Source organism: Apis dorsata, unplaced genomic scaffold (genome assembly GCF_000469605.1).
Source record: "Apis dorsata unplaced genomic scaffold, Apis dorsata 1.3 scaffold_1135, whole genome shotgun sequence".
Taxonomy (NCBI): Eukaryota; Metazoa; Arthropoda; class Insecta; order Hymenoptera; family Apidae; genus Apis; species Apis dorsata.
Window position 1 is genome coordinate 1 of NW_006264233.1, and position 17,238 is coordinate 17,238.

Consider the following 17,238-nt stretch of genomic DNA (forward strand, 5'->3'; position numbering starts at 1 on the left):
TAATATACTATAATATAATATACTATATTAGCTAATAAAAATAGTTATTTTATTTTTTTCTTTATAACAAAAAAAAAGAAAATATTTTTCTATTATTTTGTAAAATAATTAAAATAGCTAAATAAAAACAATTAAAAATAATTATTATAAATAAAAACAATTAAAAATAGCTAAAAAGATATAGCCATACTTTTTTGTGAGATTGGTAAAAAAAATATAATATAGGTATTTTTTGATATTTTATAGAATCTTAATAATTAATTTATGTATTTTAAGATAAAAAAATTTGAATATCGCTTCTTACGAATGCCGCTACAATATTCAATATGGATGTAAACTATTAATTACATTTAAAATTATAATAATGTTGATAAAATTTTGAATAAAAATAATAATCAAATAATTACTCTTTTTGATAATCATAAACTTTTAGACAAATTAATTAAATCAAATTAATTAATTTTATGTACATTGAGGATAAAAATAGAATATTCAATTTAAATAAAACTATTTATCTAAAAAATTTTTTTTTATTTTATTTTTATTATTTATTTTTTAAAATGTTTTGTTATGATAATAAAAATTAAAAAATATTTCTTTATATTTCTTTTCCTTGCTATGATATATGTTATGATTTATCTTGTTATGATAATTATTTAAAACTATATATACGCATTGTATAGATATAAAATTAATAAAACAATATTATTATTATTGTTTTTGCACTAATTAATAAAAATTTTAGAAATGATTCTGATAAGAAAATTTATTAAATTAAGAATAATAATAATTAAGAATGAAAATTAAAAATAAAAAATTAGTCTTACCTATTTGGTAATCCCAAGGGAGGTGCCGCACTTAACGATAATAGAATTTGTCCTATGGCATAGACAATACTTAAATAGAATATCGTGCGAAATTTTCCCAGTAAAGAATCTGCCAACATCGCACCAAATAGAGGGAAAAAATATACCATCATCGAGAAAACATGATATATTACGGTAGATGTATTAGAACTGTACATCAGTTGATTCTTTAGATAAAGCGTCAATATGGCTAAATAAACAAATTATTAATAATATTAAATGGTATTTGAAAATGAGTATTACAAATTGTTATCAAATAAAAATTATATAAATTAAAGATACATAAAGAATATAAATATCAAGGATTTTATTATTCTGAAATTTTACTCATAAAAATAAAAAAAAGAAAAAATAATGAGAAAAACGAATATTGAGTTTTTTTACGTACTACGCATTCCATAATAAGAGAATCTCTCGCAGAATTCATTGCTAACGATGAAAAATATTGATTTGGGATACTTCATCTTCTGAAAAATGATAGAAATAAAGTAATAGTGATATACTGTATAATCTGTTTTATAAAGTTTCGAGTTTGTTTGTATGAATTTATATTGTAATAAAATCAAGAGAATGCTAGTATATTTTATATGATTCGATTAACTTCGTTATTACTATCTACATTAATTAAGAAGAATTCATTTTTCTTTATTGTAAAATAAATCATACACAATTTTTAATTATTTACATCGCTATTTGAAATACAATTAAAATTAAATATATAATAATATAAAATAATATAAAATAATAATATATAAAATAAATTAAAAAATTATTCTTATTTGAAATAATAATTAATTAATTACATTAATTTGTAGTTTTAATAATAAATACAATAATAAAAAATTAATTTCTCATTATTAATTTCTCATTATTAATTTGTTTATTATTTTGTCAAACAATTTTTCGTATAATTATATAATTAATATACGAAATAATAATATATATAAAAATAATTAATAATATAATATATAATATACAATTGAATAAAATTGAGGAAAATGAAACTAAAATATAAATTATATTTATAAGAAAATATAATATTTGAAAATATTTAAATTTTATAATTAGAATTAATAAGATATTTATTTTAATTGAAACACAAAAAGCATCGGAGGAATTATGCTCTATTTTTTATTTTTTATTTCTTAGTCAATAAAATTATTTTTTATATATCCTTTATATTTATTCAAAAAAAAAAAAAATTGTAACATAAAAATTTTCCCATTCTGAAACTATTCAATTCTATCTAGTAAATTTTTTGCTATTAATAATAATAAAATGAGATGATAATATTTGATGATATTATCTGAACCATTCTTTATAAGAAAGAAATGACATATTTAAATAGCACATTTTTGTAGGATAAAAGAAAGCTATATAAATAATTATTCTAGTTTTAATTTTTATCATTAGAAAGATTAATTATTCCACTATAATAATGATGCCATGATATTAATAGTTAATTAATAGTTAAATAAGTTTTATTTTATATTTATCTACTTTAATTTTTAATTCTTAAAAAGATGCATTTCTCTCATTCATAAATTGATTATATTGAATAAGACATGAGTGTAATAAAACAAGATAATGATATTAATTTTTTAATTATTATTTTTTTTAGATATTACAATTATAATATTTTTTTTTAAATTACATAAATACAATTTTGCATTAAATCTTATATTTTATATTAAAATTAGTAATATTCAATTTCCAGGATTATTCAATAATAATGCAAGAAAGAAAAAGTCTGCTACATTATATAATCATCATGTGATCGTTCGATAAATGGAATATTCCGTTCATTTTTCTATTTCTTTTTTATAAATGTGACAAATATGACGTTAAAAATTTAAGTCGTTCAATTACTATTTAAAGATATTATACTTAATATTTTATATTATTATTTTGATTAATTAAGAAATAAATAGAAAATGTAAGAAATAAATAAGATAACAATTTTTCACAAACTTTTTTCAAAAAATAGAAGAATTTTATTTTGAAATATGAAAAACAATTATTTGTTATCATTATAGAGTGATAATATATTTATGGAACATCTTTTTTAAATGATCGAATCTAGAAACCAAAATAAATATTATATAAAAATTGATATATAAAAAATATTGATTAAGATTTATTAAGATTTTTATGATGCTTAAAATGATTAAGATTTATAAGTTATTAAGCAATTGAAGTTTGTATTATGTATTTTATATACAGACGAAATGGGATGGAAATAGAGCAAATTTTATCACATAATCTCTCACTTCATCTAATACAAATAATAAATTACTTATAAATTAATAAATAAGTATTTTCTATTAAATATAAGTAGTTTCAATCAATATTTTTGTAATATACTGCATATAAATTGATAATAATTTTTAAAAATATGATTGAAGATGTCATAAAAATATATAATAATAAAATTCATTAGATTTAAGATGATTAGAATATCTCATTTAATATATCTCACTCATGCTATTTCTAGTACATAATGATAATTGCACTGTAATAATGTTAAAATTAAAAATTGTTTATTTGAAGTATTTTTTCTTTATATTTCTTTGAATACTTATCTATTCATAATATTATTTGTATAAAATGAAATTAGAATATACATTTGAAATATTTTTTTTTTTCTAAAAAATATCATTAAAATATATCATAATATCATAAAAAATATCATTTTTATTTTTAAAAAAGTCATTCGAAAAATCTTAAATCATTCGAAAATATGTATTTTTTATTTATATATTTAAAAAATCTATTTTTTTTACCCTAAGTTTAATAATACAGTTTTAATAATTAATATAATTTTAATTTATAATTGTTTATTTATTATTATTTTGTTACAAAAAATTTTTTATGAAAATTTTATGAAAAATTTTTTCATAAAATTGAAAACACACGGATATATTTTTTTTATCTATTTCTTTTTTGCTTATTCAAACTTATCTTACTCAAATAATTAGGAATGAGATAAGTTAACAATATTCTTTAAATAAACTATGAATTGAAATTAGCCGTATAATGATTCGTTTATAAATTTTTAATTTTTTTGCTATTTCTGTAGAAATTATGATGACATAAAAACATGATAAAAATGGTAAACATTAAAATTGAGGAGATCCTTATAAATATCAACAATAATGATTCAGTGAATTTAATTTTTATTATTTACAAAAAAATAAAATAAAAGAAAAATTTTACTATTAAAATTTTACTAAATTTTATTATTTAAATGATTATTTATTACGAAAATATTGATAAAACTGAAAAATGGAAAAAACCGAAAAATGAAAAAAACTGAAAAATGAAAATATTAATATATAATAAAATAAAATTATTTAGAAAAAAATTTCTCAATATTATCTTTGATATTGTATTAAGATCATGTCATAATATAATCAATGAATTATGATACATTTTGTAAACTTTCAAAAAATATATATACATATATAGAAAAAGAAAGTGTTAATATATTTATGAAATTTTTAAATTAATTAAAATAAATATAAAAATTGATATATAAAACATTTGTTTGAGTTATTTATTAAATTACAAGCAATTTAAATTTATAATAGATAAAACGAAATGAAGATAATACCAAATGTGACGAAATAGAACCGTCACTCTATTTCTGTCATATTTGTCTAAAACAGATTTTATTTATTACAATTATAACAATTATTAATTGTTATAGTATATAATTTAATAAATAAGTTTCAATCGAGATATCAGTTTTTCCTTATTTTGATTTAAAAATTGATCCACCAAAAATATTTCGAAAATTAAGTTTAAATTTTTTTTTATTGTATTTCTATTTATCATAAAATTAAAAAATTTCAAAAAAATTATGAATCACAACTCAACTTTTTTTCCTAAAAAAGGAAAAAATATTAAAATTCTATTTAATTTTCGAATTTATTTTATTTATAATCTATTTACATTCTTTCGTTAGAAAAATAATATTTATTGTGGATACATCCCATAAATTTATCATTCTACCATTATATATATCCATTTCTTTATATCTTTTCTTTTTTTCTTTTTTCTTTTTTTTTTTTACTATTTAAACAAGACCGAACTCGCATTTCTAAAACATTGAAACATATTGTAATATATGTATCAATTCAACTAATGAATTTAACTCAATGGTTGACAAAATTAAAAATAATAGAATAATATTTTAAATTTTAGTGATTTAAATTTATTGCTTGACTTGATGCATACATGTGTTTCAATATGTATAAAGATTTTTAAAAATAGAGTTCAGTGTTGCTTAAATATTGAGCAAGAAAAAAAAATTGTAAAAAAATTTGTCGAAAATAAAGGATGATCAAGCATAGAAATAAAATAGCAAAAATATCTATGAAATGAATTTATTAAATTCACGGAAATATTCCATTCACAATTAATGATTTCAGATCTCTTTTCGAATGTATCTAATTTTCGCTCTGTTGTGAATGAGAAGAGAGAAGAGAAAGAGTATTACTATTATGGTCTGCTAGTATTATGTGTAGAACAGACTTTTTCTAATATTAATTAGCATTGTTTCAGCTTTACAATATGGAATATATATAATGATAAATCTGAAATATATTTTTCTATTTTTCTTCTTATTGACTGAAAAATATAAACGAATTAATGAATCAAACAAATTCGAACAACTAAAATTATATAAAATATTATATTATTACATATAAATATTATATTATTATTAAATAAAATAAATTCAAAAAAACTAATGGAAATTTAATATTTTTTTTCAAGTCAGCTAATAATAATTAACTTGTGATTATGATTTCTTTGAGATTTTTTATCTTTCTAATGAATAGAATACTAGAAAATAAAAAGGAAATTTAATCTTGAATTTTGAGGTCAAAATCATTTATGTACACATTTTTTTATTTTGAAATCTTCAGATCCAGAAATGCTACTAGAATTACGCTATAAATATATAAATATAGAATACGCATATTCTTTAACTTACTTTTCTCTAACTTACTTTTTATATACTCTGTACGTATGTATATTTAATAATTATATATAATAATAATTAATAAAAAAACAAAAATAGAGTATTAATTTAAAATCTATTTTGTAAAATTCAAATTGAAATGAATATTTTCTATGAAAAAGAAAAAGAGAAAATGTATATTGTTTTGTTTTAATTTTTCATAAAAAAAAAAAATTTTAATATTGAATATAATATTGATAATAATAAAATATTGTTTTCAATTAAAAAACAATATACATTTTTTTTTGTTTTTATGAAAAATGAATATATATTTTTTAGAAATATGATATTAAGAAAGAAAAAAAGTGAAATAAACATAATTAGGATAAAGATAGTAAGAAAGAAAATCCATATGATTGATCCATATGATTGATGAAAATTCTTTCACTCACAAATTTAAAGAGGAACCAAATTATTACTGATTAATATTAACTTGTCATTATTTATTGCATTATATGTTATCGAGATAAAATAAGGAGAAATCGAAAAATATTTCTACCTTCGTATCTGTCGTTTCCACAATCATTGTGATCGTTGATTATTTGACACAAATCGTATTAATTACTTCAAAATTTATATAAAATGTATTTAAAAAAGTTTCACATATGAAAAATATATACTATTGAAAAATATATTGGATTAATTGCATTAAAAATAAAAATATTTATATTCCACATAAAATATATTTCATAAAAGAAAAAGAGAAATTAGAAACACACATCACAATGTTTAAACTATATTTCGTAATATTTAATTTTATATTAATATTTTAATTATATTATAATATGTATTATAATATTTTAATATATTAATTAATATTTTATAATAATAATTTAAAATATATTTATATTTTAATCGTAAAATTTAGATCGTATTATTTAAATCTATTCGAAAAAGAATAATGTTCGTCGCCGTTGATAGTTGAAACTGTACTGTTGATTTTGTTGCGTATCTACAATATGTAAGTATCACGATTAAGTCTGACGATGGCATTGAAGAACATTGCTAGGTAGTTGTACGACTCGCGTAATAGTTGGTACAATGTGAAAGTCCTCCCCCCTCCCTTTTAATACGAACAGCATGTTAGCTACATATAAACTAAATTGTATTCAGATAGCGTTTATAAAGAAATAATATAAACGAAAAATTTTTATAAAACAAATATCAGAAAAATTTGAAATAATTTGAAAGAGATATTAAAACATTGAAATATTTCTATAGCCGATTATTAAAAAATAATTATTAAAATATTTGAAATAAGAAATAAAAATATTTGCATAGAAATATTTTTTTATTTATTAGACATTAATTTTTATTTAAATAAAATTTATTAAATTTATTTCAAATATTAAAAACTAAATAAAAACTAAAAAATTAAATATTTAATTGACTTTACTAAATATATGCATAATAACTAAAAAATTAAATATTTAATTGACTTTACTAAATATATGCATAATAACTATTTCAATTATATACTTTTTAATATAAATTTATATTATATTATTATATAATTATAATTATAATATAATATAAATTTGGAATAATTAATTGAAATAAATGTTTTCTTTTTTTTTTACGTGCAATATAATTATAAATAATTATGTAAATATTATCTTAATAAAATTTTATTTATTTTACAATTGCGATCATATTCTAAAATTTATCATAGTAACGGATTAATATTTATTTAATGTTTATTCATCAAAATTTAAATCAATTAAAAAATATAAAAAGTTTATTTTTCAAATAAATATATTGTTTTTTTATTTTTGATTTAATATTCTTTGTTAAATAATAGTTACAAAAATAATATTTATAAATTTTATTTATAAAATGTAACAATTTATTTCAATAATTATAATAATATATAACTATGTTATATTTAATTATATAAATAATAATATAATAATTATGTAAACAATAATAATAATTATATTTCAATATATATTTTTTATTTAAAATATATCCAACACTGTTTGTGATGAGATAATATAAAAAAAATTTATTTTTTTAAAATTATATAAATTTTAATGTTTAACATTAAATAGACAGGAATTTAAATAGAGATTTATTTAAGTATTATAATAACTATTGTATTTTAAATATTTTGTGTCTTTTTCTATAACATGTGTTTTCTATAATATAATAATGTAAATTTTTTTACATTAAAATTTTTTAGAAATACATAAGTATTTGTAATCTAGTTAATATTTAATCTATTTAATATTATTTATAAATATTATTTTATTTTATAATTTATTTTATAATTTCTTATTAATAATATTTTTATATTTTTTAATGATACCTATTATTTTATATTTTATTATATTTTATTACATTTTAAATCATGGACAAATATAATAGTATTTCCATAAGTGCCAAGAGTTCTGTAATAGTTTCTGTTAATTATAAAAACACAATTTTCAATCAATGATTACGCTTGGATTTTGTATTTCGAGAAAATTTTGATATATTCATTTTCAAGAAAAAATATTTAATTAAATAAAAAAAAATAATAAAAAAAATAATAAAGAATCATAGAAAAAAAAGAATAAACGGAATATAAATTTACAATATTAATTTACAATTTAAAATCATTTTGATTATCGTGTTTGGTCTCATTTTCCTCAGCAAATTATGAATATTGTGAATATATTTCTAAAAAAAAAAATAAATAAATAAAAATTATTTTTATTATATTTTATTTTAAGAATTTATTTTTTTTGTAAATTAATTATGTTTAAATTATATTAATAAAAAGGAATTATATGATTGATAATCGTTATTATATTATTAAGTAATGATAATGAACCGTTAGTTACAAAAATCATATAACTGCTACATTATTATATAGAATAGAATTAAATATAGAATCATAACTTAAGACATTATTGTACTTTATTTTTTATTTTCGTTGTAAATAAAATATTATCTTTCTGTTTGATTGAAACGAAATAATAAAAAATCGAAGATTATTATTTTTAAATTTTTTAGATATCGGAGAATAGATTGAATTTTATTATATTACATATATAATAATGTAACTTTAAAATATTGTCTAAAACATTGTACTGTTATAATATTAAAATATAAAATCGTAAATAGTTTATTATTATATAATATTATTATTATTAATATTTGTTTTTTTATATTTTAATGAATATTTATTTAACTGATCTTAAAATATACATTTGAAATATCCTTACTATTTTCCTTAATTTTGAAGCAAACTTACTTTCAATATTTTTTATATTAAAAAAATGAAAATATTTATTATAATTTTCTATTTCAAAAATCTTCCTTGATAAATTCATATTTAAAATATCCTTTTGCATAATTTACAATTAATAATATCAGTGATTTAATAAATTACAAATTATAAATTGCAAAATTCCTTTTCATCATTGATTTTATATTGATTATAATAATCAGATGACTTATAATTTTTAAAAACATTTTTGAAATTAAATTTATAAATATAATCAAAATTAATTTGCGGTTTAATTTAAATAAAATTTCATTAATAATAATTTAATTATGAAAAAAGATCTAATTATTAAAACATAACAACATAAAACATAACATTTTTTTATAAAAAATTATTTAATTATACAAATTTAATTGATTTCATTCTATTATATTTCTTTTTTTTTTAATATAAACATTTTTATTCTATTATTTAAAATTTTATTATTTTTCTTTAGAATATTTAAAAAAATTTCACTATTATATTGCATTAGATTTTAGGTTTTACTCTTATAAATTTACAATGCATTTACTGTTAAAGTTGATTTTTTAAAAGATTAATAATAATTAATATTTAATATCATTGATCAATGAAAAATTTCTTTCGACATTTATATTTGTTTCAGGAAGATTTATTAAAGATTTGACAATCTTTTTCTTTATATTTTTTAAATGAATTAATTAATTGACTTTCCTATGAATTATTTCATTTACTTTTATTATTAAAAATAACCAATTAGTTATTTTTAAACATGAAAAAGGAAATGCATATTAAAATATTTATTATGTTCGAATTAAATATTACATAATTGCTTTAATATTTTTACAGTTCAATCATTAAAAAAAAAAAAATATAAAGTATAGAATAAAATATACAATTTTAAATATTATAATATCGATACAAAAATTTAATAGGAAAATTATTGAAAAATAAATATAATATTGCAAAAATATATATATAATAGAGAATATTTTTAATGTGTGAATTTTTTCAAAATTTTATAATATTTTTCAATATTTTGCATAAATAAATAAATATTATAAACATCTCGCAAATATCAATTGAACAAAATAGAAACAAAAAAAATTTTCATAATTTAATAATATTTATTTTTATCATAGTACTATAAATAATAAATATTGTAACATAGCTGAAAAATAAAAGAAATTATTATATATTATATTATATATTATATTTCGATAAAATACTATTAATTGATAAATTATATTGTTATATTATTTCCTTTATGCTAAAGATATAAAGTACTATTTAATAATTTATAGAAATTTATATTTTATAAAATATAATAAAATATTAATTGAATGCAATATTTTGAAATATATTTTTTGAAATGTTATTTTATTTATTTTAGTTTAAACTTCAATTTCATTGTGAAACATCATTATAATCTAACATTTTATCATTGTAATCTAAGATAATATCTATGAAATCTTCTTAGTTAAAGTAAGAATTTATAGATTTATATTTCCAACGTAAATACGATGTAACATTTAAAAGATTTAGGAAAATGATGAATTTTAAAATAAATAAGTAACATTGAAATTCAATTCGTGTTTTTTTTTTTAAATATATTTAAAATGTTCCATTTCATATATATGACTAGAGATTTCTTATGGAAAAATAAAATGAAAAAAAAAAAAATAAAATTTTTTCATTTGAGACTTTATTTTTAAATAAATCAATTTTGAAAATTTTTCAAGTACAAGTGAAATTAAATTCTTAATTCCTAATTAAATATGAATTATGTATAAAAGATTAAAATTTGTGAAATTTTATATTTCTTAAATGATTATATTTAATTATTAAATGATTATATTTTTAATTTAAAAATTTTTTAAAATTATTTAAAATTAAAATTAAAAAAAATTTTTTAAAATTATTTAAAATTAAATTGTATTTTATCAAAATTTAAAAAAATTTAATTAATTATAAATTCTGGGTTAAAAATTTGAATTGAATATTTATTTTGAATATTGAGTATATTCATAGAAAATTTTTTTAAAGTGTTGATTATCAAAATAAATACGAAAGTTAGTATGCAAAAATTTTAGTTGAATTTTATTTAATAAGTTATGAGCAATTTAATTTTATACTAAAAAAATGCCTGTACATTGATAAACCGTACTGCGCAAAATATAATATTGTAGTGGCGTTAGTATAGCAATGGCTTTTCAAAAAAAAATTTTCAGATGGCAATATATATGTGCTATATATATTGCTAAATATACGTGCTATATTTGAAGTATTTCAAATATATATATATAGTGAATTATAGAATACAGTGAATATATTGTTTTTATAACATATATTGTTTATATATATTGTTTATATTAACACGCGAAGAATTGTATATTGTTATGAAAGAGGAAACTTATGTAATGATTTTTCTTATAATAAAGTTGCAGTATATTTGCATAATTTATGGTTATATAATTTATGGTTATATAATTACTATTGTATTTTGACAATTGTATAAATATCAAATGTTTATTAAGATAAAAAATAGATTAATCTATTCATTTAATTCGCATTTAATCGTCAAGATTACTTTAAATCCGTTGATATTTTCAATACAGAATTATTTTTTTATTTCAAATGATAACGAATATCATAAGTTTTTAAGAAAATAAGATATAATAGATAAAGAAAAAAACGTTTAAACGTAAAAAAAAGTGAAATTTGATATCAATTTCCATTTAAAATGCCGTGACATTATTTTGCTAAACTAAACTGGTTAATATCGTAGAAAAGTGATTTATAATATTGAATAAATTTTTTTTTCAATACATTTATTTAAGAATTAGAAATATTTTTTTTTGAATAACATATAATCTTCCACTTTAAAATTTTATCATTTTCATATTCTTCCTCTTATGTACAAAGTTCAATTAACTCAGTGAAAGTATTTGTTGTTAGCATACAATTTATATACACATAATTTAAGCGAAAATTATTCTTAGTTTTTATTGGCTATATGATTCTTTTTAATGAATTATTGAAAAAAACGAATTAAAATTATTTTCATATAATTTTCGAAAAACAGTTTTATTGGTTAATCAAATTTGTATTTCTATTCCTTAATATTAACAAAGATATTTGCCGACACTCGTTATGAAAATGAAATGATAACAATCGATATGAACATATGAATGTGTAATTTAAATATGTAACTCATTAAAATATTCACTTTCTTATTATTAGATTTAAAATTAAGTTAATTTATAAAAAAAATTATAATATCGATTCATTAGATTTGATGTTATTGCGCGATGGAGAATAAAAAATAATAAAATATTGTTTAATTTTAAATTATATATAGATAATTAGTATTTAGTAAATTTATAATTTTATAATTTTCATAATAAATTATTTTAAAATAATGTTAATTCACTCTATTATGATATATTACGCATAGATAGAAAAATTGTATTTTTATCATTAATAAATCGTTTCGATATCAATATCGATAGTAATATATCCAGTATATTTACCTTTTGATTTTCCTCCGCGTCATTGTCCGGATGATCTGAAAAACATTTAATAGTAGAAACAGTGATAACATTCGTATAACACAATAACACATGTGCTATTATTATTTTAAATCTTAGTCTTTAATTGCAAATTTTTATTGGTGATGTTTTAATTAAATTCATGTAACTTAAATCATGAAAAAGATTAAATTTCACGTATACAATATTTGTTAAGTTTTAAAAATGCATATTTTTTAATATAATGATATCTATTTTATATATAAAATGTAAATAATGCTTATACTCTGATATATATCAGAGATAATTAAATGAAAAGAAGATTTTTTTTTAAGGAAAATCAATTGTGAAATTAAAGTATCGTTTATTATTATCATATTACAAGAAATAGTAAAAAGAAAAGTAAAATATAATTTTAGTTATTAATAGTGAGTTATTAATATTGAGAAACCGTTATAGTAATTTATTTTTCTTGAATTAGGTCACGATTCAGTCAAACATTTAATTAAACTGAGAATAAAACAATTTGACCCAAATTGTCCTGCCCAATATTGCATTAAAACTTATCAATGAACAGTTCAATATCAATGAAATAGTTCAATTTTAAGCAAGATTTTTTAATATAACAACTTTTTATTCAAAATTCAGCGTTCAATTTAAAGAAAAAAATTTTTGATATAATTTTTTTGTTTATCAAAATTTTATTATTATATCATATATGTTCTTTATTCGTAAAATATAATCAAAAATACTCGAATTAGTTTTCGATGAGGTATCACATTATCGAAGTTTAAATTCTTATGATATATTTTTTAAATAATATAAGATATTATTTATTTATAAAAATATTTAAATAATATTTTATTTAATATTATTTATATAATTAATAATAATAAAATTAAATTACTCAAAATTTGTATTTAAATGATTTTTTTGTAATATAATGAAAATATTGTTAGAAATTATTCTATAATAGATTTAAAATACTTTAGGAAATTATAATATTTTTTCTGATTTTGAATTTTCAAACTAATATAATATATGAATATATAACATATGGAGAATAAAATTATTTTTAAAATATAATGTACCTTGTATTTCATTGATAGAAATTTTTCTTTCGGTCATATTCACTTTATAATTTACTAAACTTATTTCTATAATATTAAGTCTAATACTGATTTACTTTTTCAATTGTATTATCTTTTTACGGTTCTCTGGTCTTATCAAAACATATAAGCTAACAATTAATTCTGAGGACGTTTATCATGTTTGATAGGGTCGAAAATTAGGATAGTAGATGTGTTTGATAGATAGATTTGTTTAACTACATAAATTTTTCGTAAATGATCAAACGAATAATAAGATATTATTAAAAAATAATGAAAATGAAAGTTATAGATGATTCATTTTCTCTATATTATATGTATATTTAAAATATTTGATCAATTAAATCATTGATTTATTTAAATAATTTTAAATTTATTAAAAATCAAAATTATTATTATAATATTATAAATAAGTAATAAGAAAAGAAAAAATAATTATTTTAAAGTTATATTTAAAAATAAATAATTGTTAATGTGAAGAATTTTTATTTTAAATCTTATTTTAAATATTAACGAATATTATCAAAAATATTTTATCACTAGATAAACATGAATTATTTCGAGATGAACATATATTAAAATAAAATGTATTAAATTCACCAGATGCAGTATAATGCAACTAAATAAAATGCGATTAAATCCGAAAGTGAATTACAATTTTTTTAATTGTTTTTATTATATTTTTATTATATATTAAAAAATTTTTAATTATAATAGTAAAGATATTAATAAAATTCATTATAATAGTGAAAATATATTATAATAATTATAATAACTTATAATAGTAACTTCATTATAATAGTTGTTAAAATATAATTATATATATTTTAAAATTTATTAATATTATATACGATTCTGTAAAATTTAATATATCGATAATCATACGAATCATAAGAATAATCATTCTTTCTTTTCCTCGAAAAAATTTAAAAGAATTTAAAAAATTTAAAAAATTTAAGCTGATTGAAGCTTGAGCTGATGAAAAATTTTATTCAACTTTATGATGATTTATAATAATTGTATATAGTAAAAATCATTAAATTTAGAACAAATAGAATTGCGATATGCGTTGATACATATGCGTTAAGTGACTATTGTCATGTTGCGTGCTCAAGGAAAGTAACGGTATAATTCTGGAGCTTTCACGTCGTACGCCATCGAATTTGTGATTCTGGATCTACAGTTTTACAGGAGAGGCTCGTCGCTACATACGAAGGCGAGTTATTGTACTCAGTTCACATTATGGGGTTCGATGTGAACCGCTTTCAAGGAGAAGTTGATGAAGAATTAGTTTGTCCAATATGCTCTGGAGTCCTTGAGGATCCTGTGCAGGTATTATTTCTGTTTCGTCCATTTATGATTAAATATTTTTAATAAACTAGTTTTATACATTTACACAAATCTAACCTAACTTTTTACCGATTTACTTTCGTTAAAATTTCATTTTTATGATTATTATATTTTCTATTGATTATTAAATATTGTCAAATGTATACCGATAATTGTTTTTACATTGTGTTCAACAATTTAATTTATAGAAGATATTGGTTAAAATATCTAATATTGATTTTATAATGTCAATCGTTTAAATTTTTACGACTTCTGTTGTGTCAAAATGTCTATAAATATTACTATTTTAATTTTATTTACTATGAATAAAATTGATATAGATTTTTTAATAATTTTATTTTGTTTTTTAATAAATTATGTAGAATAATATTTTATATTTATTATATATTTTAAAATTTAATACCAAATTCTGTAAAATGTATGGCTTAGCTTAAAAACTGGTAGGTGAACAATATGTTGCAGGCACCTGTATGTGAACATGCCTTTTGTCGTACATGTATTAATGAATGGATAAATAGACAACCTACCTGTCCACTGGATCGTACACCAATTACATCTGCTCAGCTTAGAGCAGTTCCAAGAATACTTCGAAATCTATTGGCCCGCCTTTGTATTAGTTGTGATAACATTATGTATGGATGTCAAGTCATAGTTAAGCTTGACAGTTTAGTGTCACATTTGGAGCAATGTGAATATAATCCTAAGAGACCAATGCTTTGTGAACAAGGATGTAGTCTTATTATTCCCAAAAATGAATTAAAAGATCATAATTGTGTGAGAGAACTTAGAAACATTATACATTCCCAACAACAAAAACTTGCTGATATGAAACGTGAATTAGGTGAACAACAACTTCAAATAAATGAACATAAGAGAGAAATACATCTTTTAAAAGATTTTATGAGAGCATTGAGAGTTTCAAATCCTGCAATGCGTGCAATTGCTGATCAGATGGAAAGAGACGAAGTTGTAAGATGGTCTGCTACTCTACCTAGAGCAAGAGTAACAAGATGGGGAGGAATGATTTCCACTCCTGATGAGTTATTACAGGTACTGTAATTCATAAATTTATATTATTAATTAATTCTATAAACTAATTATAAACATAAAATTCTATAAACATAAATTTATTTATTTATTATTATTTATTACAGACTATGATAAAAAGAACTTTATCAGAATATAATTGCCCACCTCATGTGATTGATGAATTAATGGAAAATTGTCATGAAAGAAAATGGCCTCCAGGATTAAATTCTCTTGAAACCAGACAGAATTCTAGAAGACAATATGATAATTATGTTTGTAAAAGAGTCCCTGGTAAACAAGCAGTGTTAGTTCTTTATTGTGATAATACACATATGCCAGAAGATATGATGGTTGAACCTGGATTAGTGATGATTTTTGCACATGGCATAGAATAAAATTTTCCAATGTACCATGCATGCCAAGATATTTTGATGTCCATCTTTTTTGTTATTTGTTATATTTATCGTGATTAACCTTGAAAATGCATGGAATATTTTAGTACTTATATGCAGATATTGGAATATTTGCATAATTTATCTTGCAATTACTGCAGGATATCTTTCTAAAAGTATTGAAAGAAACAAATGACATGCCTCTTGTGATAAACAATTGTACAGACGCAATTGCCACACACAAAAAACTAATTGAATGTCTGAATCATTACACTGTGATATACTATTTCATTGAGAAATTCCTGAAATTGCATGATAAATAGTAAACTATTTTTTTTGCGTAATTCCATGTACATTTTTATAAATCGAATTTTTTGTTTATCATCTGATAAATCAACTATTTGTCAACTATTTCAGGAAATTTTTTACATATAGAAGTCTGTAAGTGTTTTATTATAATGCTTTAGAAAAGTAAGAAAGAAAAAATATAGAAATTATCAATATGGTAATTGCTACTATTAAGATTGAATGTGTTCTAAAAAATAATTATCAAATATCAGAATGAAGAAAAATTTCTTCTTTTCCCAACATTATTTATATGATTTTAATAAAACATCTCAAAGTGCATATGAAATAAACATCCTATACAACGATTGTTTGAAAAAATTAATATACTGTGAGCGAAATATATATATATATATATATAT

At 18.2% G+C, this 17,238-nt stretch overlaps 2 protein-coding genes across 4 annotated transcripts; one reads left to right on the forward strand and one right to left on the reverse strand.

Annotated features, from left to right (window-relative positions):
* Positions 1–746: 746 nt before the first annotated feature.
* LOC102676165 (peptide transporter family 1-like) lies at positions 747–13,794 on the reverse strand. 2 transcript variants are annotated; one of them, XM_006624809.2, is made up of 4 exons: positions 13,743–13,794; positions 12,655–12,689; positions 1,255–1,333; positions 747–1,056 (listed from the first exon to the last, which is right to left on the reverse strand). In XM_006624809.2, exons 1-4 carry the CDS (start codon positions 13,777–13,779, stop codon positions 824–826), a joined length of 384 nt encoding a protein of 127 aa, XP_006624872.1. In that variant the 5' UTR covers positions 13,780–13,794; the 3' UTR covers positions 747–823. The 2 variants fall into 2 exon arrangements, with proteins under 2 accessions (XP_006624872.1, XP_006624873.1); XM_006624810.2 differs by lacking the exons at positions 12,655–12,689; positions 13,743–13,794 and adding an exon at positions 6,392–6,631 and having other exon boundaries at positions 749–1,056.
* A 1,007-nt stretch (positions 13,795–14,801) lies between these two features.
* Positions 14,802–17,185, forward strand: LOC102676396 (E3 ubiquitin-protein ligase NRDP1). Of its 2 annotated transcripts, none has more exons than XM_006624812.2 (3): positions 14,802–15,092; positions 15,573–16,160; positions 16,265–17,185. In XM_006624812.2, exons 1-3 carry the CDS (start codon positions 15,003–15,005, stop codon positions 16,532–16,534), a joined length of 948 nt encoding a protein of 315 aa, XP_006624875.1. In that variant the 5' UTR covers positions 14,802–15,002; the 3' UTR covers positions 16,535–17,185. The 2 variants fall into 2 exon arrangements, with proteins under 2 accessions (XP_006624875.1, XP_006624874.1); XM_006624811.2 differs by having other exon boundaries at positions 14,832–15,092; positions 15,555–16,160.
* The last annotated feature ends 53 nt before the right edge of the window (positions 17,186–17,238 follow it).